At 46.9% G+C, this 27,066-nt stretch overlaps 1 protein-coding gene across 4 annotated transcripts in view; it reads right to left on the bottom strand.

The window, feature by feature from the left end:
- Positions 1–3,101: 3,101 nt before the first annotated feature.
- The window catches only part of PTPRO (protein tyrosine phosphatase receptor type O), a 329,014-nt gene continuing 305,049 nt past the window's right edge, over positions 3,102–27,066 (bottom strand). For all 4 annotated transcript variants that reach the window (XM_071210181.1, XM_071210182.1, XM_058282832.2 and 1 more), the window contains 6 exons: positions 26,434–26,568; positions 26,136–26,258; positions 21,419–21,573; positions 17,891–18,026; positions 12,129–12,249; positions 3,102–11,147 (listed from right to left, as the gene is read on the bottom strand). In XM_071210181.1, coding sequence (XP_071066282.1) covers positions 12,145–12,249; positions 17,891–18,026; positions 21,419–21,573; positions 26,136–26,258; positions 26,434–26,568 — 654 coding nt within the window. In that variant the 3' untranslated portion in view covers positions 3,102–11,147; positions 12,129–12,144. The remainder of the gene's footprint in view (positions 11,148–12,128; positions 12,250–17,890; positions 18,027–21,418; positions 21,574–26,135; positions 26,259–26,433; positions 26,569–27,066) is intronic.

Here is a 27,066-nt window from a genome sequence, read left to right as displayed (position 1 = left end):
TCCCTTTATAGGCACTGGGTCAGGGGGAGTTGATGTGAGAGGTACACTAATAACTTGAAATGCTTCCTATCATAATTTTCTCTAGGAAAATATGTAGGAAAATGAGGGATTCAATTGATTACTAAAATTAACTTTATAGAGGCCACACTGAGAGGTTGAAAATCTCCCTAGGACTGGGTTTTCTTACTTCTCAATGATTTGATAGGGAAGCTGGGATAATATTAGATAGCCGGGTAGACTCACTAGCTGGATTTGTATAAAGACTGGTTGTTTCAGAGTATAGGACAACATTCACTCAAAAAACATTTGGGAAACTTTTACCTTACAAATTAAGTTTTCGAAGAGAAATCTTGATATGGTCTCTGCTATCAAGGAGTATATGGTCTAAAGAACTGTTTTGAAACTTGCCTTATTTGTCCCTGGAGCTAACCTGACTTGCTCACATGGGGCAAAATTATACTCTAAAATCAGCAGTGCTGGTTTCCCAGAGGCTGTGATTTTTTAAGCCTGTGACATTTAGTTTTTCCCAAAGGGTATACCTTTAAGTTAATGTCTTGTGTATATGATTTTGTAGGTTTGGCTACAAGGCCTCTAGGAATGAGTTGGGAGGGGAAGGCATTTTTCGTTCTACCTCTCTTCTCTTGGATCTTCTTTTCCTTACTGAAAAAATAAAACAAAAAACATAAAATGCTCATACAGCTGTGGTTGCTGTAGGTGAGCCCCCGAGCAGGGCTGTGTTTCAGTTCTGGGTCCCAAACAGGAATTTCAGTCTGTGCTCATGTCTCTTTCTTCCCCCATGGTCTTAGTTGTCAGGCTGCTATGACAAATACCACACCATGGATTGGCTTAAACAGCAAGAACTTATTGGCTCATGGTCAGAGGCCACAAGTTCCAAATCCGGGTGTCAGCGAGGCATGCTCCTGGGGTCAGTAGCAGTCCACCACCATGGCATTGTTCTTGGTTTCCTTCTCTGTGCTTTTCTGCGACTTCAACTTCCAGTTTCTCCTCTTTATAAAGCGTCGTAATATGGAGTAAGACCCACCATGACTCAGTTGGCCACATCTGAACAGGATTTTAGACAACCCTGTTCACAAATGGGCCCACATCCCAACTGTCAGTTCATCTTCAAAGGGTCCTGTTTTCAAATGGGTTCCCCTCCAGAGTGTGGATTCAGGTTAAGAACAGGTCTTTGGTGGGACACACTTGATTCAGTCGACACCACCCACCCATTCTCTTGCTGCCATCTTGGTTCCTCAGTCTCTTCTCTCCCGTGGGCTTCTTCAAAACCTACTACCTCACCTCACAGCCGCGCTTCCTGGCCTCTTTCCTCCTTTCTCTTCTCAGAGTAGGAGACAGGAAAGAGGCCAAAGAAGCCACTGCTCTGAGATGATGATCAGTTTATTTGAGGAAGGGGGTGGTTTAGCAGGAACAAAAAAAATCTTCTAATACTTAAATTCTTATGAAAGAAAGTTTAAAAAACTAAAACCTAGTAGAAATTCTGATAAGGTAAGAGGGATTACTAAGAACACAGCCTGTAACTGAAGAGGCTAAAATTAGGGGGAAGCTCTGACTATCCATTTATCTGAGGTAATGGAGGCCCTAAGGCTGGCATTCTGTGTGCACTGGGATATTTTAGCAACTGTGAGGCCTCCTGAAGGGCCTTGGGCACCTCGGCCTCAGTTTGGTGCTGAGAGGACGTAGGCGAAGCACCAGGGCTCCTGCTGGTCCAGATGGCCCTGGTCCTGGCTGGCCGATGGCTCTGCGCTTCCTGACTGAAGGCCCGGGCACTCAGCCCACTTCCTGCTCCTTTCTGGGCTGCCTCACCTGGGGAAGCCCTCCAGCGTGCCAGGGACGTGGAACGTAATTTCCCCAGCTTCAATCATTTCTGCTATCCCTGAATGTGAATACACAAGCTCTTTCAGGCTATGCAAAAACAGAGTAAAACACACACACACACATACACAACTGGAGAGAAGTGGAAAAATGTGTATGCCTTTCACAGTTTTGCCCATATTATAGTTTCTTACTCTGCAGGGATATCATATGTTAAGGCCTTCTGCCCTCCCATCTGGTCTTAAGGAAAGAAAATTAGGAGTTGACTTCTATGTTCTGAGAACTTTCACATGCATCCTCACTGTACAGGTGAAATAGGAACGCAGATAAGTACCTTATAAAAAGTCACTCAGTAAGTGGAACAACTAAATTTGGACTCACCTCTCTTGGACTTCTATATATCATATAAATTCTCTTTTCTCTCAGATATCCTAAGTCAGCATAAAAAACTTTACACAGAAAAAGCATTTTTGAAAAAAGGAAGCCTCATATAGCACACCACTATAGAACAGGTGAAAGCTCTTCTCTGGAGGAAGCTGCAGAGAGAAAGTTTGGAGCGTCCTCTGGAGTCACTGACCTTGGTCCCCTCCTCCACTGAGGGCTTCGGTGAACTCTCATCGTTCCATGCGCTCAGGTTCCCAGTCTCAGTGGTCTTTTACATCTTTGGGCAATTCCAGAAGGCTGACCACCCCTCAGAGCACCACTGTGTTTAGACGGGAAAATCACCTTTGCTTATCCTCCCATAATTTATGCTTCAGGGTAGAAATTAAATAAGATACCAATATGTCAGGGCAAAAAAATGAACTGATCCTGTTCCCAATCTTGAGTGCAATGGCTGGACCAGAACCAGGAGTTGAATATTTTCTGTGTGTTACTCTTGGTGGGTTGGTCCAGCACTTAGCAATGACAGGGCCCTCTCCCGCTCCTTGGAAGCATGTGGTGAAAGGATCTTTGTGCCTTGCACTAGGGAACGAGGAAAGCAGCAGGGCTGTTGGGCCACAGGCTATGATAATTGCCATGGTCTGCTTTCTAGCTCACAAAATATAGCCTTTTGCAAGGTGAGAATGTTGAGAGCATTAGTAACCTGTAGCAACAATATCCTGCAGCCAGTGAGTAAGGACACACTTCATATTCAGGAAAATGGCACAGGGAAGTTAGTTTATTGCCTTATCTCCAAAACTAATCTATTACAGGGTAGAATTTAGGCAGTTGGGTCATGGGTTTCACTTGCCTTATAGCAATATATATTTTTAAAAAAAAACACAAGAAGGGAGAAATGACTATTGTTATTTTATGCCTTGGAAAGATTACAATGGATTTTCAAAATGCAAATTAAAACAGCTACATGGAATTGCCTGGATGCTTCCCACTTCTTTCAGCATCTGTCAAACTGAGTTACCCATTCCCCTATCCTCCATAGATTTGCAGACAAGTCCTCTGCCTCGTACAGGATTGCTGACTCCAAGTTTGGCACCGCGTCTGGGGAGCAGATCTAGTGGGTGGTGGTAGTTGTGGGTTGAATTGTGTCCCCCACAACGATACACCAAAGTCTCAACCCCCAGGACCTCAGGATGTGACCTTTTCTGGAAATCAGTTTGATACAGATAAAATTAGGCCAGTTAAATGAGGTCCTCCTGGAGTAGGGTGGGCCTCTACTCCACAGTGACTGGTGGGAACAGGGAGACAGGAGAAGAGGATGCCGTGTGAAGGCACAGACCCAGAAGGGTGCCACGGGGTGACGAGGCAGAGATCGAAGCCAGGAAGAGGCACTGCGGACTTGCCAGCCTCCTGCGCCGTCCATTCGCGGTGTTCGAAGTCATACAGTTTATGGTACTTTGTTTCAGCAGCTCCAGGAAACCAGTGTGCTCGTAACTAGTGCACAGATGGGGTGTTGAGGAATCAGATGGGCCCTCACACTGGTGTCTTGGTGCTGGGATGAGTGGGAGGCTCTGGGAGTCTAAATGGGCCAAGAGAGGAAGATATGGAGAATTGTACACAATTTTTCCCTGCTGACTCTGCCAGGTCTTAGCTGGTGTGTTTCTCAACCTGTCTCGGTTTTACCACAGCTCCATGAAGTACGTATTATTCTGTGTGTGTGTGTGTGTGTGTGTAGGTGACTTTGCCAAGGTCACACAGCCAGCGAGTGTCAGAGCACAGAGTTGTGTAATTTTACTGTCTAAACATTTTCATTTGGATCATGCCGCACCCCAAATCACCGGGTACCATGCCAAAGGCTTCACATTTAATCCTCAGTGCAGTGGAGGAAGCGCTTATTATTCTCATTTACAAACAAGGAAACTAGTTCACAAAGAGATTAAATGGGACTCGCAAGTGCCACCAGCTCACTCCAAGTCCATTTGCCCCACTGCCCCAGGCATACGTGAGTTTGGACAGATTGGCTTCGTTGTCTTAGAGCAGGAGTCAGCTTTTCAGAACATAGTTTTGGTGTAACCACTTTACATAATTTGTTGGCACACCAGCAGACAGCTTCACCGACTGCGAACCAGGCTCAGGCTATTTGGTTGGGGAACCCTGGTCTCATTGGGAAACCCTCTAGTGTGGAGTGTCATTATTAGACATGAAATACAAGTTTGGTAGTGGGACACTGAAGTACAATACTAGCCCTGGGCAATCTAGCACTCTGATCTCAAGGATCAGCTCCCGCTTTGGCACCACATGCCCATGGCACAAGGGTCTACATTGCATCACATTGCATTTGCCTTCCCTGGCCTGTGACTGTGGAGGGTTCAGGTGCCACCTGGGAAACTGAGCTGGCGCAGCTCAGGTTCCAGCTTCAGCTACTCTTACTAAAACCTGTTAGGAAATCCCACAATGGCCCTTGGAGATGATGGGAGGTTGGCTTGTATGTGGGAGCCATAGTACTCTTTTAAGTCTCTTCCCTACATTAGTTTATCTTATGAAGCCTATAAGGAAGATACTAGCACTACGTTCATTTCATAGATGAGACGACTGAGTCACACAGTCGAAGCAGAGTCTTTACCCAAGTCTCCCTCCACCCCTGGGCTTTGGGTCCTAACTGTTTGGCCCTGTGTGGACTTGCTTCCCAAAGTTGTTAGGTAAGGGAAGGTAACATCTAGTTGGGTTTTGGAAACAAAAGAAGCCTTCCAAGACTATTCTCTCTCCTACTTATAAAGGCGGTGGAGCTGTAGTTAGCTTTTTCTAGGTTAAACAGCACTTTGGACTTTTTAGTGTTCTTAGGACCAAACAAGGCTTCGAACTATCCACCGCCCTGGAATTCCCCATAGCACACACAAGGCAAAGGCCTGGGTTGCTCAGCATCGCCCCCCAGGCCAGCCTCATGGCCGCCTGTGTGCTTGGGCATCCACCGATGGGTAACCACTGTGGGGTCTATTGTCAGTAGGAGACCAGGACCCTGCTTCAGAGCTGTTAGCCTAATGGATTTCTTAAGTAATGGTTTTATTAGGGAGCTTGGAAAGGGGCAGCAAGGAAGACTGAGTGATCCAACATGGAGCAAAACCACTTCTGCAGAAGAATGCATTCTATTTCCATGGATGAGTTTATTTACTGAAAGAACCATCCATCATCACTTCTGTGGCCTTTTCCCGAGTACTTGTTTTGCATCGTGGGTGAATCTAGCTCTGCTCTGTTTCATCTTTAACCCTCCTCTGGGAATTTTATCAGGCCTGATACAGTCCCACTGTAACTAAGACTGAGCATAGTTGTAAAAGTTTCCTTGTGCTTCCATATTAGTTACGGATTGCCGTAACCAACATTCCCAGAATTCTTGGTGACTTAACACCATAGACATGTATTTCTTGTTCACATCATAGGGTAATACAGGCAGATGCCACTACTCCAAGTGGTGATTCAGGGACTGAGGTTCCATCTGGTGGCACCATCATCTTGAATATGTGTCCTCCAAACCCTTTGGGGCAGACAGACAGAAACAGAGAGAGAAGTCTGCTCCTGGCTGATTTTCAGGGCTGGGCCAGGAAGCAGTGTCTATCACTTCTGCCCACCTTCTGTTGACTAGGACCCTGTCATATGGCCCACCCTGAAAGCAAAGGTGCTGGGAAATGTAGCTCCACCACCTGTAGCAGATGCCCTGTTAAAAATAACAAATGGCACATGAGCTGGAGTTGTCTTTGAAGGCCTGGAGAGAAATTGTCGATTTGGGGTCTGCCAGCAAGAAAAGCTTCAGAAGGCAGGGGTAGAGGACTGGTCACCATGTGGGCCCCAGTGATTGAAACACAGTGGGTATTTTCATGAACGTTTGGAATGTACATCATTAGTATGCTTCAGTGTAGCTCTAAGTGCATGTAGTCTTTCCTGGCCCTACTTAAAAAAATAATCACCTTTCCCTCCTTTAGTCCTACACTGGATACTTTGTGTTTGTATAACAGCCTACCTCACATTTTGTTACCCTTCTTCTCACTTCTGACTTCCTTTACCAGAATGTCAAGTCCTTGAAACAGGGACTTTGTCTCCTCTATTTTCATAGTCCCAGCTCTTTTCCACACTGCTGGCATGGAATGTTGAGCAAATAAATGATTTTCTTAGAGGGTCAGACATTTACTAGGTCTCAAATGGAAAAGTTACCCTCTATGTTAAACATCTTATCCGTAGGTGAAGTATTAATTCTCTTCAGTTGTTTCTTATCAATGATAGGGATGCATGAGAAGTCACGTGGTGGTGTGGGGAAAAGAGGCTTTGCGCTGGACACACCTGGTTTGAAATCCTGCTTCTGCCCATTTTGGAAGAGAGTATGCATAGCTTAGCACATAGTGGCTTCTCAGAAACGGGCCTTGCCCCCGAGAGGCAGGCGGGAACGCTACTGTCTGCCCCTAAGTGAGAAGGCTCTGAGGAAGCTCCTCTCTTCAGTTCCGTCCTGGGCCGTCGCAGGCACACATCATCTGCCCTTTCCCAGAACGGGGAGGCGGATGTGAGCTTCAAATCCTCATGCAGGAGAGGCCTTGACACTCACATTCTTAATATCAGTAAGGTCATGAGGTGTATAAACAAAAGAAGGAAGCGCTTCCTCCCAAGCAGTGGGATGGCTGGATGGCTTCCTTGTGAGGGAGCAAGTCCTCCTATCTGGAAAGGTTCGGTAGGAAGGAATTAGTCATCGCCTGGGATCTGGCTGAGGCGAGCCCTCTTCCGAGTAGGAGAGGAGGCTAGCTCGGTGCTTCTCCTCAGGCAGAGGGCCGGGTCAGGGTCTCCAGTGGTTAATGGGTAACACACAATGTGTGCCTGCCATTCCTATATAAGCCACCATTATCTTGGCTACTGGGCATGTGCAGAAGATCTGGCAAGTTTTGGGAGTTATAGGTGGAGAATGCTGAAAAAGACAACTTAATTTTTCTTGGTCCTTTCAACAAGAGTAACAAAATTCTGATTCCATGACATGTCCTTAAAAGCCCTTATATCCGCCCATTTGTGCTTATCTTAGTGACTAGCCTACAGCAAGTAGACCAGAAGTCTTCCCTTGGTGGGTTGATTCATTCCTTCCACGTGATTAGATAAGCAAACATTTGTCCAATAAGTGATTCAATGAATGAATGCAGAACGACTCTTTCTTTACTCCAGGATCAAGAGTCCCAGTTTTCCCAGGTCTTGCTCCCATGATCGGTGGTTTTTCCAGGTCCCTCATGGTCCTGGTGACTCTGAGCTGGACAACCTTAAGTATGTTAATGTCCCTTTTCTAATGCAGCTCCCAGAGCTAAACATTTTATCCAGTCTTTGATCAGGTGACCCATCAGGATAAGGCTTTGCAATAAGCATGAGCTGAAACTGAAAACAAAAATCCTGCTGTTGTAGAAGGCCAGGGTCAGAGGTGTCAGGGATTAAGTTTTCTTTCAGTGCATGCAAATAGGGCTGTTAAAAACCGGGGGGTAGGAGGTTTCAGTTTTCCGTGTGTTGTTTCTGCTGCTTTATAATCCCTTTGGCCAAAGTGGATGTTGTGTTCAGTCGCGGGCATGGCCCCTGGACTCTGCCCCTGTGCCAAGCACCAGCGAGAGATCTGTGGGCTAGAAAACGAGCCAGCGAATTTGAAACACATGACATCAGACAGTTCCTGGGGTGTAAAGGAAGGCCTCCTTGCTAGAAAGCAGGGAGAATTTTGGCTTTAGAGATTAGACGGAGGAAGGTCAACTCCTTGGCTAAGGGCCATCCTCGAGCAAGCAGCTCTCCTACGGCTGCAAAATATTCAGCTCCAAAACCTCCTGCCCCTTCCTTACGTGCTGAAACCACAGCCTCTTTTGAGAACTATCAGCCTTTTGGGGGCAGAGGCAGCTCTTTGGAAGAAGAGAGCCATTATGAAACTTGATGTTAAAAACAAAAACTCACTAGGTTTTCTAACTTTAAATTTGCGGGGGGCAAGGTTGTCTCTGCAGTGGGGAATTGTAAACCATGAATTAGAATGCTGTCCAAAGAAACAGTGTCATCTGTCACTCTTTCTTTCCTTTTGAGGTTAAATAAAATCATACAATGTACAGTGATGGATATATAGGTGTTGACTGTTAAATTTATACATTAGCCCTAGTCATAGGTATTTCAGAATTTCTCAGAAATTCAGAAATTGGCTTGCAGCCTAGGAATGTGATTTCAATAGCATTCAAAGTTACAGGTCTTAATAATTCCAAAGTTTTCACCTCCTGCTATGTGCCATGCAGGTCATGATGAACTCCATGTACTAATGCCTCCATGTTTAGGTCAAAGAACTACTCAGGTGATAAAAACCCTAATTAATAATACAGAGGCCCTGGCAGGCTCCCCTCTGAATGCTGAAAGTTGGGTCCCAGGATGGAAAAAGAGCTGGGTAGCATAGTCTTAGGGCACATGAGAGAACGGAGTGCAAAGCACCTATGGGTGAATTGTCGTATCTGATACTCCTCATACCTGCAGAATATTATCAGGTCATTCTACTGGAGAGTTAACCAAGACTCAGCAAGGCTAAGTTCCAAGGTCACCTGTTGGGATTAAAACCCAAGTCCTCCGCCAAATCGATGCTTTTCCCGCAATAAGCTCTACAAAGCCAGGGCATCAGGGGCCAGTGACCAGCGTGAGGACTGTGGCGAGCCCTGATGGAATGGCCTGGCACCATGCTCTAGTGTTAACCTTCTGTAGTCGAAGCTTTTGAGTCTCTTTCTTACAAAGGATGGAAAAGCTAAAGGGTCCTGATTTTATGCTTGCTGAAGGAAATTCAGCAAATGCCAGGAGAAATAATCCACTCTTTGGGATTACCCATTTCTATCAACTGGGTTTTTAATTAACTCTGCACACTTCATCTTTTCTTTGGGGAAAATTGAGCCTCCCTGGAAGGAGTGCTGAAGAAAAACGTTAAATATTTATGAAATGTTTTAAGTTTCATGGGAAGTAACATTCCAGTCTACAAAAATCCTGTTCACTTCTGAGTGAAATGTATCCCCCGTCTTATCAGCTCTTCTAAGGCTGCACACCTCACTCCAGACCTGTCCATGTGTGAAAGCCTAAAATTGTCACACGGACATTCGCCACCTTTCTTCAGCCACGTTTCCTCCTGAGAATGGAGTGATGTGTTATTAAATACCCAGGAAGGAAAATAAAAGGGTTGGGGGTGAGAAGAGGAGGGGAGGGCGGCAGGGAGGCGAGAAGGAGAGGAAAGGGGTGGGAGAGGGGGTGAGGAAAAACCGACCATCCCCAGGAGCCCAAGCTGTTACCAGGCGGGAAGTGGGCATTCTCTGCCGTTTACCCTGCAGGTGGAACGGAGGCTCGCTGGCCAGGTCTTGCAAGAAACTGTGCCAAGGTCTGCTGCAGCCAGGCCTTCTCAGTGACAGGAGCCTGTGGGGTGCAGAGCTGTTTGTTTGGCATTCTTCGGCATCTCTAAGGTCACTCATAAAATATTAAACTAATCCTGTATGTATGGCCTCAAGAAACGGGTCAGGAATGGAGGGACGTTGGAGGAAGGGGCAGTGACCAGAAGCAGAGAGAGGAGCCCGGCCATCTGGAAGCCAAGTGCAGGAAGACTCCCAAAGCCATGCTGCCCCAGGGAAGCAGCCACCTGTGTTTACTTTCAACTCAAAACCTTGCCTTTGTCCACCGCCACCTCCACCTCTCATTTCTAAGGAAGTGTCCCAATCTAACAGGCTCCACGATGCCGTCACGGTCCATTTTGACAGGACTCATGTCACAATACACAATCATGTACTGTAATTATACAAAATCCAAGGAATAACATGTTACTAGTTACACAGGTTAAAATGAAACTGACAACCAAAAAGAGAAGAAAACAGAAAGAAATCTCTGTTGAAATCCATAGAGCCACTTGACAACAATACCCAAATATGTAGCCAAGTTATCGTCCAAGCATGCTGCAAATCACTGTGGTAGCTTCATAAATTCCCAGCTCTTGGGGGGAGAGAAAGTGCTTTTTTTTTCTTTCACAGCCTATAGTTCTCAAAGAAATAGCTCTCACATGTATGCAGGTCAACAGAAAAAGGAATGCAAAGTCCAGGCACCAAGATTGCTCAGACAGCGATGGAGCCTAAAGAGTCAGACTTCAAACTCTTCTGAACCAGATCTGGTTTGTTGAAAAAAGAAGCTGAACAGCGACGTTAGTCCAAAAGGGCCAAGGAATAAATAACCACCTGTTAATAAGGAAGAAAACCAGCAAGGACTAGAGCACTGAAGGTTTAAATATTTTTTCTACTCTACCTTGAAGCTGTTTACAGCTTTTCATATTTGGAATAGGAAAAAATACGTGGTTGACGTGTGGGTAGAACACCTCTCTCCATCCACCCAGGCTGCTCGTGATCCAGGAGCACAGCGGAGGAGGACGGATGCCCCCCGCTCCACTTCCTTCTGGAAGAACCGCCGTGCCTTCACGCATGGCCATGCCCGCTTCTTTAGTAAAGTGAGGTATAATTTGCCACTAACAGAGCCTATTCCTTCCTGGGCTATGGGCTAGACCAATGGTGGCGGCAGAAAAGAAGTCTACTTTCTGAAAAAACCACACATGTGTAAAAAATATTGCACTTAAAACAAAAACAAAAGCGCTCAGCCCGACTGTCAACGAAGGGGGTGGCTGACCGCTCCGGAAGTGCCGTACTCCTGGCTCTCTGCAGAGCAGCTGCACTTAGTGGAGCTGGGTTGAATGGTTCCATTAAAAACGTCCGGAAGTGAAAGAGTCCGAAAGACACTGTAGGCTCTTTAAGGCTAAGTCTTCCCGGTGCTTCTATGAGACAAGTTACCTCCTTGGCCACGTACTACAAAGAAGGGACCCTTTTCAGCAAATGGCTCGCAGGGCCCCCCAAAAATCCGGAGGCAGGGAGGACGGGTGCACATCAGGCCCTGTCCTGTGAAGGAGAGAAAGCGGTGAGCAGCCTGCGACGTCTTGGCCGCACGGCGGCACCCCTGCGGCTGGAGGTCCGGCAAGTCCCCTGGCCCCCCACCCGCTCTCATCACGCTCAGCCGCATGACTGTGTGCGAGTGAGTGCACGCGCGCACATCCTTCTCTGTGGCTCCCCCTTGCTGGGGTTCTGAATGTCTTTCCTTCTCCCCGCAAGTGGTTCCTCTCTTCCTTCCACTCCCTTATGCTCTCAGTCTCTCTCGATGGGGGGTCAAGGTCAATGCTAATCCCGTCCTGCCCCCCTGAGGCCACAGGCCATCTGCCCTCCATCTCTCTCCCACAGTGCACCCCATCTCCTCCCCACCCTGTCACGGGCTGTGCCCACACTCCCCCCACTATATTCTGACACATTCCCACAATACTGATCACATGTAACTCAGCCACGTTTACTTTCACCTCCAAAATCTCTCCTGGTCAAAGTTTAAACACAGAGCACCGAATATCTTACAAGTGTTTTCACGGAGCTTCAGGTAAGTGCTCCCATAAGGGATAAAGTCCAGACGTGTCCAGGCTCTGCTTCCTGAGACAGTTTTGTCACTATTGCTTATCTTCTTTAATGCAGGTCTTCTTTGCCATCCCTCGTATGGCTCTTGTAAGCAGTAATATATTTGTATAAAAAACTGAGATAAACAAGGGTTGGATGACCATATCCTGCCATTGAAGGCCCAGGTCCCCTACCAGAATCATTTTAGGTTCATGGGGAGGGAATGGGAGTCATAACTGCCTTGAGTTGCTGAAGCTCCTGTATGTCGTGACCACCAGCTAAGTTGCACTGCAGTTCTAAGGTTGCTGCACCCTGTGACTGCCCTCGTAGGGCACGGCGTAGGGACAGCAATTCCAGTGTGAAGGCAGAGGCAGGCCAACCCCCCACTGCTGCCTTTGCCCCCCCTGCTCTCAGCCATGGCCCTGGGGGCGGCTCTTTACTCACCGCTCAGGCTTCTGGACTAGGACTTGCTAACGTTCTCATAGATGACGTCGCTGATGCAGAACTGCTGCTTCTTCTTCCTCCACATCAGCTGGACGCACTGATGGATAAAGATGTACTGTTCCTGGGGCAGAAGGCAAAAACAGGCTTCAGAGCAAGGTATTTTTGTGCAAATAAAATATATGAATACACTGACGATCTTAATGATTAAGATAGGCTTTTAAAGGAGACATCGTCTTCATCATTCACACAGATACAATTTTAGAATAGGAAAATTCAAGAGAATCAACGGTAAAAGTAGCTTGATTAATAAAATTAGAACTTAGACCATCACTATTTAATGGTAAAGGCATATTCAAATGATATATCACATTCAAATCAAATCGTGTAATTATTTAGAAAAAAAATGCATCACTTCACCATATACTGAAATAAATTCCAGAAAGGTTAATAAATAAGCTACAAAAATATAGAGGAAAGTGTAGACCAATTACTCTTTGATGGCTTTAGGGAAGGATGTTCTTCAATGGAAGAAATTACAAATCAAGACTTCAAACTTCTGTATAAAAAAATGTAAAAAGAATTTACATAAAGTTGCCACTTACATTAAGGGCAAACCAGAAATTGGGAGGAGAAAATATTTCCTAGAATTATGACAAAATGATGATAACTTTATTTTTGTTAAAAACTCATCCAAATTAGTAACATACACATTTAAATTGACAAGTAAAGTACACTGGTCACTGGGCCAAATAATCCTGAAAGGAAGGGGACTATTTTGTTTTATTCCTAACCCTTACCACTTAGTATGTACTTATTAAATGCTTCTTGAATGTAAATGACTAGCAAACCTATGCAAAAAAAACCAAACAAGTAAAACAAAGCAATTCAAAACATAAATCAATTATTTGTCATCAATGAAGTGATCAAATTCAAAGGAAAAAGAAATCAATCATTGACGATGAACTTTTGAAGCAGTTTTAATGAGACTGGTAGAGGTATAATTAATAGAGTGCCTATAAATGGCATTGTGGACACAAATAATAGTAAAGAATGGAAAAGTCCACTCAGCTAACATAGAGGTGAAGAAGGTCAACCACCACACCAGGGAGCCAAGAGTGCCTACAACTGAAAGCAGGAGAATTGCATCCAGCATCCATGTGGAATCTAAGGCCCCTCTTGACATAGATGTGGAGTGGACACAACCAAGCCAAGGTCCACAGGATGGAGGAATAGAGTATGGACTAGAGTGGACTTACTGATATTCTATTCATGAACTATTATGATCAGTAATCAAAGAAAATGTGGTATTGGTGTGGAGAAAGTGGCCATGGTGGCTGCTGGGGGTAGGGAGTGGGAGGAAGAGATGAGATGTGGGGGCATTTTCAGGGGTTGGAGTTGTCTTGGGTGGTGCTGCAGGGACAGTTACTGGACATTGTATGTCCTCCCATGGCCCACTGGGTGGACTGTGGGAGAGTGTGGGCTATGGTGTGGACCACTGATGATGAGGTGCAGCGGTGCTCAGAGATGTATTACCAAGTGCAATGAATGTCTCATGATGATGGAGGAGGTTGTTGTTATGGGAGGAGGAGTGGGGTGAGGGGGGTGGGGGGTATATGGGGACCTCATATTTTTTTAATGTAACATTAAAAAAATAAAGACCAAAAAAACAAAACAAAACATGGATGAACCTTGAAAATATTACACTAAATAAAAGAAGCCAGACATAAAAGCACCCCCCCCCCAAAAAAAAGAATGGAAAAGAATCCAATTTAAGGTCCAAAAAAGGGAGAATGGTGTAAATAATCAATGGCAAAGTTGATTGAAACTTAATTCAGTCCTTAAAGTGATATTTAGAGTTTTTGGCAATTTGTGATGATACATGTAGCATAATGTTATGTAAAAGAGCAATGGAAAAATAAAAAGCATCTGAGCCCAACTGTCTAAAAGTTATGCGCAAATGAAGTCCATGATGAAATACACTGAAATATTAGGAGTAGTTTTCTTTGTGCAATGAAATCATTCGTGATTTTACAGTCGTTATCCTTTTTCTCACTATATCAGATCCTGTCAAGACAGCCACAGGATTGTAAGGGGCTTTATACAAAGGACATCACTGGGTTGGTACCTCTGCCCGACCTGACCTTTTGAAAGAGGTTTGGAGAGAATATATTCTTAGCTTTGTGTCGGGAAGGGAAAAGCTAAGCGGCCCCTGCTGGTCCTCACACGCAGGCGTTTGTTACTGGCGTTAGGCCACGCACTGGCAGAGAAGGCAGAGAAGGCTGGTTGGGATCCGTAACTACCCAGGGGCAACAGAAGCCAAGCTTTGTATAAAAAAAAAAGTAGCAAGGTTATGGGAAATGTAGATAAAAGTCTTTTTAGAAGCCATCCCTGAGAGCCCACGGGAGCTCGAAGCTGCAGGCCAGGAGGACTTGCTGCTCCCAGCAGAGCGCCACCTGACCTCCAGAGGAAGGCTATGAGGGGAAAACCAAGCCAAGCGTTTGGGAAAAATGGAAGAGGGGAGCGGATGTGGCTCAAGCAGTTGAGCACCTGCCTCCCACGTGGGTTCAGTTCCCAGTGCCTCCTGAAAACAACAAACAAACAGGAAAACCAACTCAGGGAAGCCGATTTGGCTTGGTAGTTGAGGGCTGGCCTCCTACTTACAAGGCTGGGGTCCAATCTTCGGCCTCGGCACCCCCTCCCCCCCGAAACGAAGAGAACCAGGGAGAGGTGAAAGCCATTGGTCTGTATCAAAGAGCTCGTCTGTGCTACATCAGCATGACAGCATCACTTCACGAATACTGTGAAAAGACCCATGGAAGTGGCTGTTTGCATTGTGCAGGTGGAGACTGGGAGTGCTGAGAAGTGCAGTGACTTGCGCGGGGCTTGTGCGGGGACCCCAGCCCAGGGCCTGGCGCTCCTTCCATCTTGCTGCTGTTGTGGAGAGGCCCACAGAGCGCCTCTGGTCAGTGAGAAAGGGAAAGAGCAGGTCAAAACACAGCCCGTGCTTGCAGCCTGCTGCCGTGCCTGACTGGCATATTTAATCCGTGGCTTCTGCTGTTTCGAGGTTGGGGTCGGGTGGAAGAAAGGAGGGGACTAGCCAGAGAAGGCTTGGGGATCAGACATCAGCCTGGAAGGGAATATAACTGGCTTGTCATATACAAAAAGAGCCAGAAATCAGCCCAAGAATCATTTTGGCCTCTTGAAAATCATTAGTGTCCAAGGGGTAATGTGGGATGATATAGCCAAAGAAAATTATTTTTTAACTTTGCTCTTAACTTCTTAAAATCCATAAACTCAAAGGTAGCAGGACTGGGATGTGAACAGGCTCAGGGAGGATATTAGGAAAATTCTAACATTCCAAATACATGGAGAGCAGAGAAATGAGGGAAAATAAAGGTAAACAGACACGATGTTCTAGCCACAACTAACAAAACGAACATAAATAAATCCCTGGAACTGGGAAGCATCCACCACCAAATCCTGAGGGAAGTCGAGGGTGAAGCTGGAAGAGTTGGGAGAAGTAAGTGACCTCTGGTGACCTCCTGTCCCTCGGGAGAACTGCCCCAGAGAGTTGAGGGCAGAGAGCCACTTAGGAAGAATGTTCTCCAGATAGGTCAAGCTCAGATGCTGCCATAAAAAAGAAACCAAATAAATAAGCCCCATTTGGAGCAGCAAGAGGAAAGGCATTAGAGAGAAAACAGAACACTTCCCTCGCTTTGTACAAAGTCATGAAGTCCTGTGGGACCAGCACCCTTCAAGAGAGATGATGGAGCTGGAGAAGGGGACGGGGGGCCTGGCATGGGGATCGAGCTTTTAAAAAGGGTTAGGGCGGCGGACTTGGCCCAGTGGTTAGGGCGTCTGCTTACCACACGGCAGGTCCGCGGTTCAAACCCCGGGCCTCCCTGACCCGTGTGGAGCTGGCGCATGCGCAGTGCTGATGCGCGCAAGGAGTGCCGTGCCATGCAGGGGTGTCCCGCGTGTAGGGGAGCCCCAAGCACAAGGAGTGCACCCCGTAAGGAGAGCCGCCCAGCACGAGGGAAAGTGCAGCCTGCCCAGGAATGGTGCTGCACACACGGAGAGCTGACACAGCAAGATGACGCAACAAAAAGAGACACAGATTCCCGTGCCGCGGACAACAACAGAAGTGGACAAAGAAGACGACGCTGCAGAACAGACAACCAGAGGGTAGGGGATAGAAATAAATAAATCTTTTTTTAAAAAACCTGTAAAATAAATAAATAAATAAATAAATAAATAAATAAATAAATAAATAAAAAGGGTTAGGATTCTGGAGCTGGCAAAGTCAAAAGCCAACGGGCTATCATCAAAGTCTATAAAGTCATAAAAGGAATAAATTAAGGGAATGGGACAGACAGTTCATCAACTCCAAAGCGCTTAAAATACGGAAGCATGGGAATTAATATACTTAACAGGAACTTTAAGTCACAGATTAGGAGGTAACCTCATGGGAGTGAAAACCAAGACTACAGATGGCTTAGCAAGTCACTGTTGAACACCAGGTAGTGGGCCTGCTGGGAAACCAGCACATTTTAAACTTACGACACCAAGGCGACCCTCATGCCCCACAACAGTAAGTGAGAAGGCAGCAGCGGGGGTGGGGTGTGACGGGGCTCCAGGAAGTGAGGAAACAAAACCTGACTTGTCGCCTAATCCTAAAGGGGAGATCCGAAGGCGAACAGTTTGCGCTTTCCAGGGTGGCATGATCCTGCTGGCTCCCAGAAATGAACACACTGGAAGGGCCGGGCCCAGCCTTGGTCAGATGGGAACACGGAGGCAGGGGCAGAGAGCAGCAAAAAGGGTGGACAAGGAGAAACGGCCCGAGCCGGGGTGCCGCCCTGCCCCGGGCTTTCTGAGTTCTACTGACATCTACTGGTGATGGGGGGAAAAGCAAGCGGCGGCCACCGCGCTCCTAAACCCCGGGAACTGTAGCCAGAGGTCAGGCGGGGCTGTTCCCGACCAGCGACAGCGCTCCTCCCACACACGCTCCTGGAGAGAAAGGCCTATTGTTCGCGGGAAGCTCAGAGACCGAGAGGAAGGCTGGCCCGCCAGGATTAGGCGCAAGCTCCTGTACTTCGGGTTCTCCAGCCACACAGATGCACTCCTGGCCCCCCCCCCCCCCCCCCCCCCCGCACCGGGGACAGGGACAGCCGCGCCAGTGGCTTCAAGGGGGAGGAAGAGGGAGCAGGCAGCGCTGCTGGGACAGTCTCCGGGCTCCCGAAAGGAGAAATCCGCTTATTCAAACGAAAAGGAACTAGCTGGCAGCGCTGGTGGATCGGGGGCCTGGGCATCCTTGAAATCTTGAGGAGGACAGAAGGCATGCACCCACCCAGGACCACCGTCAGAAGCGAGCGGTGGATGATCACGTGGAGGAGACTAATGACAAACCGTGTACTGAATCCAGCCTCTCAAAGAGGAATTGCCGGTTGGTTTCCAGTTGGTGGCTCTGACCCACACTGGCTGTTACCTCCACCTGCTCCTCAGTCTGTTCCAAGAGGCTTTATTCCATTAGAGTTGCATCCACCAGAGGCTGGTAAATGTGTCATCGCTGTACCCGGAATGGATTTCTAAAGGGAACTATCGACCTATTTCTTTCATAACAGGAAGCAGTCGGAACCCGCACAATAAGAACATGGAAGGGCAGGTGCAAAAATACTCAAGGTGCTCGTTCTGAAGCTTAAGATTGAATAATGGCAAGTTTTTTGCTCAAGGGCAAATGAAAAAAATACGCATTATGTCCCTACCTCTGTCTGGACCATAGACATCCGGTATGACCTCATTTCCGACACGAGCCCCAAGATGTCCACAAACTCGTGGTCCTGGATGTGCTGCAGGAGCCTGTCCAGGGCGATGAAGGTCCCCGTGCGGCCCACGCCCGCGCTGCAAGAGAACGAGCGGACAGCGCGTCAGGGGACCGGCTGCTCCGCCGCCGAAAACGAATTGGCGGCTTTTAAGAAGCATCACTGGGGGTGGGAAAAAGAAGATTAAACTTCTGAGAGTGTTTTCTGCCCAACTTTTCTGTAAGTACACAGTTGCAGAAGGGGATTCTTCTTCTAATGTGACATTTCTATCACTACCAAATCCCTTCCAGAGGGACGGGTGGGCACTGCCTGCCCAAGGCTTCTGGCTTCCTGCGGAAAGCGGTGAGTCCACATCAAGCACCCAGCAGAGCTGGCGCCTGCCTTCAGGAGCTGATACACGGAGACCTTTTCCCTCCATTTACAAGGCTTCGGGAACGGTGGAGTAAAAATACAGGAGAGCATCTTGTCCTGATGGAAATCGTCAAATCACTAGAGAGAGAGTCAGTGGCATTTTCAGCTCATGCAACTGCCACCCCCCCACCCCCCCACCACTGGCACTTTCCTTGCTTTTCCATTCACTGCACCCAGCCAAAGCATCAATAAAAATGGGCCCAGACCACAGAATGGAGGAATTGAGTATGGATTAGAGTGGATTTACTGATACTCTATTCTGGAACTAATGTGATTAGTAGTGGAAGTAAATGTAACACTGAGATGGAGAAAGTGGCTATGGTAGCTGCTGAGGGTAGGGAGATGGAAGAAAAGAGATATGATGTGGGGGCATTTTCAGGACTTGGAGGTTTCCTGGGTGGTGCTGCAGGGACAGTTACTGGACATTGTATGTCCACCCATGGCCCACTGGGTGGACTGGGGGAGAGTGTAAACGTAATGTGGATCATTGACCATGAGGTGCAGCAGTGCTCAGAGATGTATTCACCAAGTGCAATGAATGTCCCATGATGATGGAGGAGGTTGTGGTTATGGGAGGAGTGGGGTGAGGAGGGTGGGGGGGTATATGGGGACCTCATATTTTTTTAATGTAACATTAAAAATAAATTAATTAAAAACAAAACAAAACAAAAAAAACAGACCCAGAAGTAACTGTCTCTTGTATGGTGGACAGGGCAGTACTTTCTAGTAGTTCTCTTGGAAGGAGGGACACTGGTATTGGGTCTGCCCTAGCATGTCTTCCACGGGCTTCCTGGAGGCAGGCTCAGAGGGAGAGGTGGTGGGCCAGCCGGTCAAGCCACCCTCTGCCCTCTGCCCTCTGCCCTTTGCCCTCTGCAGCGTTTGCTTTGCAGGATCTCTGCGCAGGATCTGGTCCAGCCCCGCACAGCCAGCTGGCTAAACTGCAGGGGCTCGGCCACCAGCAGGGATTTAAGCGACTGTTACTTGTGCCAGGGCTCCTCCTCCTCATGGGTCAGGCTGCCCACTTCCAACAGCCTCTCTCCCACTGGCTCAAAGCCCAGTAGTTTCTCCAGATGCTTCTTCGGGTTCTGAGGGCCAGCTGAGGCTCTGACCAGGCTGCACAGCGGCCGCCACACCCGGCCTTCCAGGCGCTGCTTCAATGCCAGGGAGTCCCAGAGCTGGAGGTCTCTTTCCAGGGGGCTCCAGATCGAATGCATGTGGCCCGAGGCGGAGGGAAGCCCCAGATGGGCCAGGTAAGCCACCACACTGTTCTCCAGCTCCTACACGTAAAGGGTCTCCCGCCTCCTGGGGGCTTCAGGCCAGCCCCCACGCCCAGCTCCAGGCTCTAGCTGAGATCGCCACAACCTCACTTGAGCTCTGGGGCCGTAAGCTCAGTTCACTCTCCCGGACATTTCTTAATGTACACCTGCCCACGTGGTGAGTTCTAGACCTACTTTAACCAACCGAGAACTGCTAGATCATTACACCAAAATCATACTAAATACATGAACCCAGTCTCTTCTGCTCCCCAAATCTCAGTGCTCCCCAAATCCCAGTGATCAGGAAGTAGAGAGAAGTGGAGCGGCTTGCGGTGGACAACTGCCCGCCCCAGTACTCAGTCCTCAACGAAAGTCAGCTCCTCTTTTCCTTCAATCACGCACAGATGAGGTGACAAAGGGTTCTGAACGCTAAACTAGAATGAAATTATGGGAAAAGAGAAAGCTGAAGCCAATTTATATATAGAATTTGCTAGGAAAAGAATCCAACACTAAAAGCTGAGTTCAAAGCCTGAGTTTGCACCTAAACCACCTTGCCCTCCTAGGACTTATCTCCTCAGATAAAATCACCTTTGCTGTGTGGACACCTGTAAAGTCAAATCAAGGACTGCACCTGCTACCTGTTGTGGAAGGAAGACATGAGATTGACTCCATGGGTGAGCACCTTTATATTCTGCTCTTGGAAAGGACCATTTGGAGAACAGATCACTCCGCCTGCTGTAGCAAGGCTTCTTACCTGTGAATGCCTAATGGACTGACAGCAATATATTCTCCCTAAGCAGGAACTTGTTAGCTTATGAAGCATTTTTCTTTCCAGAGAGACACTCCTTGCATACACACACAATCACACACACAAACACATACATATATACACATAAAAATCACACACACCCCTAGTCATGGTAACTCACAAAGGCTGTGGGGCTAGATCTGGGATTACAGATTATTTGCTCAGGTTGGCGTGACTTCCAATGCCCCTCTCAACATCTTCATCCCATTTCTACGTCCTATGTGCAAGAGCAGCATCTTTATGGCCCCAGCCCTTTTGAGGCTGCATAAACATTTTTATAACAAGATTATATCACAAGGATGGATCTTGATGGAGTGTTGTTCATTTGGGAGGAAGGTGAGCTTAAATTCAAAGATAACTGTTCCCATATGAGTTTGGGTGGCCCTTAATTTTTGATAATGTAAAGGATCATATATCCTCTTTCATTTTAGCTGCCTGGAAATTTAAAGACAAACTTGAAGAACCAACATCTCAAATACATTCCTCTTAATGAGCTGAGTATTATCATTTTTCTTTTCCCTCATCTGGCTTTTATGCATGTTCATATTATTTGGGGCTCTGATGAGCTATTTATATTTGGGCCTTGTATTTGTCCACGTTGTCAACCACATGGGCTTCTCAATGGAGGAGGGTGGTGCCCCGTGGTACTGAAAGGCCTGCCCTTTGAGACTGGCATGCCTGGGTGAATCCTAACTCCACCAGGTTCTCTGTGCACGAATCTGTGGGAAGCCCTTACCTTCTCAGATTTTTCATCTGAAAACAGGAATACCTATCTCACAGGCTAAAAGGATATAGCAGTCGTGTAGAGTGTAAGAGAATTAATAGCAGATTTAAACAAATCCTTTTTAAAATTTTATTTTATTTTATTTTATTTTTTTTTTCTTTTTAAAATTTTAATTGCTCCTTAAATCTGATCAGTCGTACATGGAGTGGTCGGCTATTTCCTTTTAAAAAGCAGCCCACGTGCTTAACGGCGGACATATTTGGGGGGGTTACCTGCAGTGTATGACCATGGGCCCTCTGCTTTTGGCAGCTTGCTGTCGGACCATGTGGACAAATTGCAGTATGCTCTCCGCAGCATTTGCCGTGGGCACGCCGTGATCAGGCCATGCCGTGTAGTTAAAATGCATCACGTCTTGCATCTCATCAGCCTTCCAGAGAAAGAGGGAAAGACAAGCATCAGCCTCAGTCCACTGCCAGGAACGCCCAGGCTTCCACCCAAAGCCACACATTTGGACGTCAGGAGAGCGGGCCATGTTGCACCCCTGGTTGGCACACTTTCGTGTCAGCTTGGAGTGCTGTGTCTGGCACCAAGTAGGTCCTGGAGAAGAACTAATTGTAGAAAAGCTTCAACTAGTAGGAGAAATAGGCTGGCTCGTGCCTGTGTGGCTGGTGATAAGAGCTCACTGAAGCAGGTCCGCGTTGGCATGGCTCTGCCACGGAGACACGCATCGGCTCCAGCCAATTGCCTTAAACCCCAGGGAAGCTGCTGTTGGGGCCCCGCCCAGGCCCCCTGTACCAGGCCGATGCCCCCATTCCCACAGCACACAGCTGAACCTTGCCCTGATACGTGCCTTCCACAAAATGGAGCTGCCTCACTGAAAGCTGACAAGACGTTACGTTCTCCTGCTGAGGGCAGCCCATGCGTAATGATCGACCCTGCTACTGGGGTACAAAATACGTGTGGGGCCTTTCACATCCCAGCCTCTCCTTGAGACTGGGCTGAGGCAAGACATCATTAAACCCACAGCTCCATCTGGCTCCTTTTCCTGACCCAACCTGCTCCCCCTGCGCCCTGCAGGTTTTACCCGTGATGCCTTCCCCTTGTTTGAGGATCCTCCTTGGGCTGTGAGTCTAGGAAGACAAAGCTTTTGAGCTTCAGCTTTCTCATATCTAAAGGGGGTCTAGTGACACCTACAGCAAGGGCTGTTGTAGGATTAAGCGGGAACCTGTTTGTGAAGAATGGTGCATAAACACACGGTACACATAGAGATTTTATCTTTACCACAACCATCCAATCACTACCACTCATTCCCATCTAGCTCAGTGAATTTATGTTTGGTTCTGGGAATCCCTGCCAAGTGGGGATATTTTTCAGCTGTATCCCATTCAAATTAACTCATAATCAAATGTATGCTATTCTCTCTGAATTCATCAATTAGGATGTAGGCGAGTCAAAGTTCACTCTTTAGTCCTTACTGGTTTGAAAGAACAAGGATTTACTATCTTCTTGTTCTTTTGAACTGTCAGAAATATTCCAGACCTATGCCTAATAAAGATTTGATTCATCCCTCAGCCCCCAAACTCACTAAGAGCCTAGAATGCACTCAGAAGGTGGGATACTATAGCCTAATTTGGGAGAGCTTGGCCTGGTGATGAATTTAGAGCTAAAGTTAAGGTTTAGGTATTAAAGAAACATGATTCCAAAGGAGCCAATGATCTTGGGAGAAGCAAAATTTGTATAGCTATAAAGAAATGTATAATAAAATCTGTATAAATGTCAGCATTTCATCCAGACCCATTTTCCCCTCGGCTCCCAAGCTGTGCTTCCCTCACTACGTTCAAGGGCTCTTTCTTAGATCCTAGGGCAAGAAGGAGACTAAGAGGCTGGCTACCCACACTACTGGCTTTAAGAAGTACGGCGAGAAAGTAAGCTAGGCAGATTGGCTTACTTATTTAACACCACGAGTAGTTAAGGGTGCCTTCAGCCTCCAGATAACTTTGGTTGCCCAGAAAAGTTCCCAAAAATGCTTGCCCAGTTCAGATGCTGTTTGCAGGCTTAGCACAAGCCTGGCACATTGGAGGTAGCACGTATACAGTGGACCTGAAAATGAACCCAGCTAAAAACACAGGTGGTACAAAACAGGGAACACCGAAATTGTCACCAACCTCTCCACAAGAGGTTTTAGTATTGGGATCAGCCCTGACAGCTAAAGAGCAAGTTCCAAAGCCACTGGGAGCAAATGATTGGGTTTTGTTTTTGTTTTTGTTTTTTGCTGATCTTCAGTCTCTAGCTCTTACTCAGCTCATGTCAAATTTCAAGTCCTGAAAAGTGACAAGTTGTGGGTTAAGGTTGCTTTTCTCCCTGTTAAGTGAGGAAATTCTTGTGGTTTATTTTAGCCATTCTCAAATTTTTCTTATTCGTCTTTTCTTACTTGTGTAATTTGTATCCTGTTGTACTCTCACAGCTTCCTCACTACAATAAGGGGATACAATAAAGAGTAGCTTGAAAGGAAGAAGGGTGCAGACCAAAAATGAAACAGAACACCATATTTGTTCCTTAGCAACTTGGCTCCCCGTGGTAGACTGAGCTTAAAGTTTCGATTCTGAACTCTTATGGCCAGGAGGGGGCGCTGTGGCAGCATAGTTAGTAACCACTGCATATTTCCCTCAGGTGTAAACCCAATTACTCAATGGGTTATTCCTGTGTTTCAAGCCCTTGACGTGACTGTCACTGAAAGACAGGTCATCGTGAAGACCAAGGACGAGACGCACAGTATCCACCGTGCAATGCTGGATCCCACTCTTCCCTGGGCCTGAGGGAGCAAGCCTGGGAACCGACCCCGTTGTGTGCGCTGCAATTTTCTTTTCTCTTGTATGCAGAAGCAAGGAAAGATCTGTTCTACATTTGTCTAGTGTTTGTCCTGGCTTTCTGGCTGAATTACCTAAGAAAGGAAGCAGAATTCACATGGATCCAGGGTGTCCCTCTTCTCTCTGGTGGAAAGATGGCTTGTGCTTTATTATTTTTGAAATCACTCACTCATTTATTCATCCCACAAAGATTTACCAAGTGGTTAAGAAAGAGCTGGGATAACAAAGATTCTTAGGGCAAGGGACTTGCTTCCAAATGTCACAATCTTCTGGGAGGACATGAAGAGTGAGAACAGAAATCATCTTTGGCCGACTGTGACAGAGGATTATAGGGCTGGACTTTAGGACCAGAGGAGGAAAAGGCTTATGGCCTCTGAGACCAGGCAAAGCTCAACTAAAGAGCTGACACTTGGTTCTATTCAACCTCTGTTTGAATAGAAATATACCTGGTGAGCAAGAGGAGCCGTGCATTCCCAAGGAACGGAAGGGCATGAAGCCCAGTCTTTTATGGCCATACAGGGATTTGCCTAAATACTCAGTGCAGTAAAAGCCATTATTAACTGCCAGTGGTTAAAAAGTGGTATATCTCTTGAAAATATCAATAAATAGGTACCCAGTGCTTATGATGTATTGTGTAAAATTTTCATGTACATTTTCTATATTGAAGGTCAGCAAGCTTTTTCTGTATAGGGCCAAGTAGTGAATAGTTTAGGCTAAGTGGGTCATAAGGTCTCTATCCCCACTACTCAAGTTTATTGTTGTAGCACAACAGCAGTCATCAACAATAGGCAAACACCGAGTTCCAATAATACTTCATTTCTGGACACTGAAATATGAATCTCATATAATTTTCACGAGTCACTAAATAATTATTCTTATTTTGATTTTTTTTTTCATTTAAAAATGAAAAAAACTAGGGAAACGGACTTTGGCCCAGTGGTTAGGGCGTCCGTCTACCATATGGGAGGTCCGCGGTTCAAACCCCGGGCCTCCTTGACCCGTGTGGAGCTGGCCATGCGCAGTGCTGATGCGCGCAAGGAGTGCCATGCCACGCAAGGGTGTCCCCCGCGTAGGGGAGCCCCACGCACAAGGAGTGCGCCCGTAAGGAGAGCCGCCCAGCGTGAAAAGAAAGAGCAGCCTGCCCAGGAATGGCGCCGCCCACACTTCCCGTGCCGCTGACGACAACAGAAGCGGACAAAGAAACAAGACGCAGCAAATAGACACCAAGAACAGACAACCAGGGGAGGGGGGAATTAAATAAATAAATAAATCTTAAAAAAAAAAAAAAATGAAAAAACTTTTCTTAGCTCATGGGCTTTATAAAACAGGTGGTAGGTTGGATTTGGTCCTTACGCTGCAGTTGAGCTCTGCCAGATCTATACAATTAGAAAAGGTTGTATTTAGGCAGAGAAGGACATAATGAAGACTTCCCTATTAACCTTTATCCTCAACAGAGAGCACGTTCAAGTGGATACTAGTGAAAAGTCTCCTTTATTTTCTAGGGATCGTCGTTCGATGTGCAGAAGGCAGCAGGGTGATCCCAAAACACACCTTGGAAGCCTGGCACAGAAACAGTGAGCAGTGCTCAAAGGCTTGTCATCAGAGAGGGAGCAGGCCTTATGGGGAAAATACACTTCTCTGACCTTCTAACAATCGAAATCAATAGCACTTCGAAAGAGATATGAAACCACGGTTCATAAGTCTGAGATTAGTTCTAATTAATCAAAACCAAGCCAAAACAAAACCAGAAAAAAACAAAACCCAAAGTACTAAATTACTGCTTAACAGGAACATACACGATGTTCAATTTAAAATGTAAGTGCATCTTTTAAGTCCTAATTATACTTATGTGTGGCTAATTCAAGTAAGGCGAATGCTTCTTTCCCCCCTCCTGCTCTTAAACTCGGGATAACTAATGGCACCTGCTGCTGCCTTGGGCTAACCCGAGATGGTTTTTCTTCCAGCTCCTCAGGCCAACCCTTCAGCTCTCGCCGTTTTCCCCTGAGATTGGTGACAACTACATGACAGTGGGTTTTTCCCCGAGAAGGAAGCAGTGTTTCCAGCCTGGACCCCCGGCAGGGCTTGCTCGCGTGGGGACCCCCCCGCACCCCCAGCCACTCACGTAGCTGATCCGGAAGTGCCGGCAGGCCCAGTCCACCTGCTCGTCCTCCGAGACCATCTCCACCGTGATGTCCCCGTACGCCACAGGCTCTTCCGTGAACGGCCAGTAATGGTCACATTTCACCTGAGCGGAAAAGAACAGTCTTCTCAAATGAGTGGGCTAGGGAAGAAATGAAATCTGTGCTCGTGCCGGGCAAGCACAGGACTTGGCCGTGAGAACAGCACGGGACTGTTGAGAGCAGAACAGTTCCTGAGGCCCCGGCAGCTGCTAGCGGCCAGTAGCCCCCTTAGGTACTCACCCTCCTTTTCTCATTACACTGGGTGAGCATGACAATTATCTGAGACTTCTGTTGTAGGACCATCTTCCAAAAGTCATTTCTGGTTTCAGGTAGGGGACCCTGTGTGGCAATATACTCCTGAGATAAGTTGTACCCCTGAAAGGTAAGTGACAGAGAGGTCACCTGACAGCCATTGTCAATACCAAATCGTGTTCCACCCAAATGGGAAAAAAACCTGAAAGTTTACTGGTTATAAACAAAGGATACTACACACCAATGGAATTTTTATTTTACTTTTTTTCCTCAAAGAGCCCATCTGAGTATTTAACTGACCATATAGGCCCGGGTAATTTTAAGCATTGCTCTCAAGAAGCTTCTAAAAGCATATTCACATCTTCTCATAAGAACTTCTGTCTTTATAGATACTTTTAAAGCGCAGGTGCCAGGACGAGCCCTTTTGGTCTGGTTGCTGAAAAAGCGGAGTTAAACACAACAAGAACGATGATCTTCAGCATAATTATCAGCCTTCCTTTTTATTAGTCCTTTACAAAGAAATCTGAAAGTTGCTAATGTAAGAGCCTTCCCTCCCACCCCTATTCTTTATCTGGAATGGTTTAACGGGAGCTGTTCTTTAGAGCTGGATTGCTAGGTGAG

Source organism: Dasypus novemcinctus, chromosome 20 (assembly GCF_030445035.2).
Source record: "Dasypus novemcinctus isolate mDasNov1 chromosome 20, mDasNov1.1.hap2, whole genome shotgun sequence".
Taxonomy (NCBI): domain Eukaryota; kingdom Metazoa; phylum Chordata; class Mammalia; order Cingulata; family Dasypodidae; genus Dasypus; species Dasypus novemcinctus.
Note: the sequence above shows the minus strand (reverse complement) of the source record. Positions and strands in the feature narration are given on the sequence as shown.